At 42.9% G+C, this 4,741-nt stretch overlaps 1 protein-coding gene across 1 annotated transcript; it reads right to left on the bottom strand.

The window, feature by feature from the left end:
- Nucleotides 1–1,876: 1,876 nt before the first annotated feature.
- Nucleotides 1,877–4,483, bottom strand: LOC110876589. The gene is made up of 4 exons (XM_022124757.1): nt 2,876–4,483; nt 2,662–2,818; nt 2,296–2,535; nt 1,877–2,142 (listed from the first exon to the last, which is right to left on the bottom strand). The coding sequence occupies exons 1-4, from the start codon at nt 4,481–4,483 to the stop codon at nt 1,877–1,879; spliced, it is 2,271 nt and encodes a 756-aa protein (XP_021980449.1).
- Nucleotides 4,484–4,741: the final 258 nt, after the last annotated feature.

Here is a 4,741-nt window from a genome sequence, read left to right as displayed (position 1 = left end):
TAAACAGATCCGGTTCATCCCATATATACTGCTTTGCTTGTGAAAGAAAGTGTGCTTTACTAGGTCTCGACCAATGATCTAGAATGATACCTGAATGAGCATAATTAGCAAAGTTAGCAAACCATGGTTGAGTATCAATAGTAAGTAGATGCTCATCTGAAAAGGTTTCCATAATATCATGTTCAGGTCCTTCAATCTCGTTCACCACTCGTGACAGGTGGTCTGCCACCACGTTCTCGCTTCCCTTCTTATCGCGTATCTCCAAATTAAATTCTTGCAATAAAAGGATCCACCTGATAAGCCTTGGCTTTGCGTCCTTTTTCTCCATAAGATACCTGATTGCAGAATGATCAGAGAAAACAATCACTTTACTACCACAAATATAAGGTCTAAACTTATCTAAAGAATAGACAACAGCAAAAAGCTCCTTTTCCGTGGTGGTGTAATTCAACTGAGCATCCGCGAGAGTCTTGCTCGCATAGTAGATTGCCACTAGTTTCTTGTCAATTGTCTGTCACAAAACTGCACCTACTGCATAGTCACTAGCATCGCACATTATTTCAAAAGGAAGTTACCAATCAGGGGATTGTAGGATGGGTGCTTGAACTAACTTTTGTTTTAGTGTCTCAAAAGATCTTTTACAATGTTTGTCAAAAACAAATGGGACATCTTTTAACAAAATATTACACAACGGTTTAGTGATAACTGAGAAGTTTTTAATGAACCGTCTGTAAAAACCGGCGTGTCTAAGAAAGGAACGAACGCCTTTGACACTTGTGGGTGGTGGTAAGGTCGAAATTACTTGGATTTTAGCGTGATCTACCTCAATCCCCTTACTCGAGACAACGTGTCCCAACACGATGCCCTCCTGAACCATAAAATGGCTCTTTTCCCAACTTAATACCAGGTTTGTTTTGACACATCTTTTTAGCACTCGAGACAATTGTTCCAAACAGGCCTTCAAAAGATGTGCCAAAGATTGAGAAGTCATCCATAAAAATCTCCAAAGACTCCCCGACCATATCTGAAAAGATACTCATCATACACCTTTGGAAGGTGGCCGGGGCATTACACAGTCCAAACGGCATTCGCCTAAACGCGAAAGTACCGTAAGGACAGGTAAACGTGGTCTTTTGTTGATCATCAGGATGAATAGCAATTTGATTATAACCTGAATAACCATCAAGAAAACAATAAAATTTCTGACCTGCTAGTTTTTCCACAATCTGATCAATAAAGGGCAGTAGGAAGTGGTCCTTTGAAGTTGCAGCATTTAACTTCCTGTAATCTATGCAAATTCTCCACCTGGTTACCGGCTGGGTGGCGACTTCCTTACCGTCTTCACCTGTAACAATCTGGATGCCCGCCTTTTTAGGCACCGTCGAACTCACCCAAGTATTGTCCGATATGGGATAGATGATCCTTGCATCCAACCACTTTAAGACTTCCTTTTTCACAATTTCCCGCATGTTTGGGTTCAGTCTTCGTTGAGCATCTCGAGCCGGTTTTGCTCCCTCTTCGGTGATGATCTTATGCATAACAATGGATGGACTAATCCCCTTGAGATCAGCGATTGTCCACCCAATGGCGGCCCGGTTGGCTATCAACACCTCCATCAATGCTTTTTCCTGTTCAGTTGATAAATGGGAAGCAATAATTACCGGTAGGGTGTTGTTGTCGCCAACGAAAGCATACTTCAAATGCTTTGGCAATGTCTTCAACTCGACTTGTGGAGGTGATTCAAGTGATGGCTTCAATTGAGTATCAATATGATCCGGTAAATTCTCGACTTGATGTGTCCAAGTCGGCTTCAATTCCCTAGCAGCCATCACCTCCAACTCTTCTTCCGCATATTCCAATTCCAAATCTGTTTATGTCAAATCCCTGTCACAAACGAAACACGTCTCTCTAATGCCTTCCCCACCTTCGTGAGGATGACACCCGTCAATAACGTCCGCCATGAAGCATTCATATTGACAAGAGAATCAGATGCACGGGAAAAAGCATTTAATCGGACCTTACGATTTCCAAACGTGATGTCAACCGTACCATTTCTACAACCGACTAGTGCATTAGCGGTTGCTAAAAATGGTCTACCGAGTATGACATTAGGTTGTTTAGTATTTTCAATTTGCATATAATCTAAAACCAAAAAGTCAACCAGGTAATAAAACTCATCAACTTTGACAATGACATCACGCAAGATCCCACGGGGTAGTTTTAACGTCAAGTCGGCCAACACCACGGTGGTGTCGGCTTGTTTCAATGGTCCGAAGTCATATTAATCGTATAAACTTCTCGGTAGGATGCTAACACTTGCTCCCAAATCCAGCAAGGCTCGACTCATCTTAAATTCACCCACTTGAATGGGGATTAGAGGAGCACCTGGATCTCGGAGCTTCGGTGGAAGATCACCCGACAAAACGGCACTAACTTTTTCGGTTAAAGCTATCTTTTTTGGAAATTTATTGTGCCGTTTTTGGGTGCAAAGTTCCTTCAAATATTTTGCATATGCCGGAACCTGTTTGATTGCGTCTAATAACGGAAGATTAATTTTCACCTGTTTAAAAATTTCCCACATCTCATCCTGTTATGGGCCCCGTTTATTAACGACTTTTGTTTCGGAATTAATTAAAGCCTTAGGAAATGGGACGGTATTACCCTCCATACCCTTCTCCTTTTTGTCACCCGGTTCAGTATCTATCACCCTATTATTTTTTTCAAGAGTTTCTTTTTTATTCCTTTTAGGGCTAATAGGTCCCGGTTCAGCATCGGACTCGTTTTCCTCATCAACCTCCTCCATGATACTCTCAACCAACTGTGGAGGAGTCCCAACCTAATTATCATAAACTTTCCCAGAACGAAGAATACTTACCTGATTAATTCGGACGTTAGACGAACTCCCTTGATGCTGTGGATTCTTCGTGGTGTCACTAGGCAAGCGACTCGAATCTTTTCTTCCTTGTGCCATCTCGGTCGCCAATTGGGCGACTTGCTTTTCCAATGCTTGATGAGATTTAGCTTGCACTTCTTGGTCCTTTTTGATTTGCTTCAACACTTCCATAATCTCACGATTAGAAATCTCCTCGTTTGAAGTATTTGACTTGCCTTGCTCTTGTTGTTGCCGATAGCTTCTTTGATTTCCCTTGTTGTAATTTCCTTGATTATAATTCTGATTATAGTTCGATTGACGGTTCTGATACGGCTGGCTTCCTTGATTTGGTACCTGAAAATGAGGATTCAATTGATTAGTATTACTGTACCGAAAGTTTGGATGATTACGCAAACCTGGATGATATGTGTTTGAGTTCATATCATAATTCCTTTGCTCTCCATACACCATGTTCACGTCCTCCTCAACCGCTACAAACTGACCCGGGCATGCATCCAACGTATGTCCTAAATCTCCACATGAATCACAAACCGGAAAGCTTTGCGCCGCATGCAATGCATCTCGTTCGCCAAGACCCTTAAACTTCGCTAACTGGTGTTCCAACGCCTCCTTTTCTTTCTCTAGCTGAGCAACCCTTGCATTAGAGGCTCCCGCACTTGATGGTGCCACAATTGGATACTTTTTATTCCTATCCGACTGTGCTTGCCTCTTTGAATCTGCTGCAACAATATCCAAGTAATCCCAATCTACATCCACATGATTTTTCAAAATGGTACCCCCGGTGATAGCCTTAATATCCCGTCTATCCTCATTTGAAATCCCATCGTGGAATGCAGTAATCAACTCCCATCTTTGAATACCGTGGTGAGGACTATTACGGATCAATTGATTGAACCGTTTCCAAGACTTGTAAAGAAGCTCACCCAGTAATTGTTGGAACTCTCTAATTGCTGCTCTCCCCGTTTTGGTTCTTTGCGGGGTATAATACTCATCCAAAAATTGTTGCTGCAACTCTTGCCATGTATAAATACTAGCATATGGCAAAGATGTAAACCAATCCCTCGCAGCATCCTTTAGTGAAAACTGAAATAATACCAACTTAACCTGATCTGACGTGAACCCGTGTCCAGTAATCATACCACAAACTGCCTCAAAATCCGCTATGTGTGCATATGGCTCCTCAGTACCTTTCCCGTGAAAGGTAGGTAGCATGTTCAGAATATGTGGTTTTGCTTCAAACGAACGTTCCACATTACCCGGTGCTACTGGCATCACTATCGGTGATGCATGCTCAGCAATGTGCGGCCTGAAGTGGCTTTCAACTCCTCGAATATTTGGATCCGGAAATCGAGGATCTCTTTGTCTTTGGCGAGGTGCAACCGGTGCCCTATGAACCTGTGGCGGGGTCTGATAAGCATCTACTCCCCGTGGCTGCCTCTGTTGTTGATACATCGGTTGATTATGATTAAATGCCTGATTTTGGTACCCACCTGGATATCCCATATACCCATCATTTATCCCCCACTCCTCATCTTCGTAACCATCATCCCATGTATCTGTTCTCGCCCTATTGTCCACTTGCTCAAACATAGCACCCGACCGGTTCGGGTGTGGAATGAAATTTGCTTGATTGGCGGCCCGCAACGGATTGGGTTGTGGTAGTAGTCGGCTTTCTAGAGATATAGTAGTTCACCAATAACATGAAATTCTCCAATTGGAGCAGAAGTTGGTTGGGTGGTTGTGCTTGATAATGGTGCAATGGATGGGGTTTGATGGCTTTGGGTTTGTTGTTGTGGTTCAGATGTAAATGGAGGTGGTGGCATTGGTGGCAATTCAGGAGTCGATGTT

Source organism: Helianthus annuus, chromosome 9, assembly GCF_002127325.2.
Source record: "Helianthus annuus cultivar XRQ/B chromosome 9, HanXRQr2.0-SUNRISE, whole genome shotgun sequence".
In the NCBI taxonomy this organism is placed as follows: domain Eukaryota; kingdom Viridiplantae; phylum Streptophyta; class Magnoliopsida; order Asterales; family Asteraceae; genus Helianthus; species Helianthus annuus.
This window is presented reverse-complemented; position numbering and strand designations above follow the sequence as displayed.

Coding starts and splice junctions, on each gene's coding strand:
- LOC110876589 (XM_022124757.1), bottom strand. CDS start 4,483: ATGTTTGAGCAAGTGGACAATAGGGCGAGAACAGATACATGGGATGAT. Junction 2,819..2,875: donor CTAACGTCCGAATTAATCAG/GTAAGTATTCTT, acceptor ACTCCTCCACAG/TTGGTTGAGAGTATCATGGA. Junction 2,536..2,661: donor AAAGGAGAAGGGTATGGAGG/GTAATACCGTCC, acceptor TTCCGTTATTAG/ACGCAATCAAACAGGTTCCG.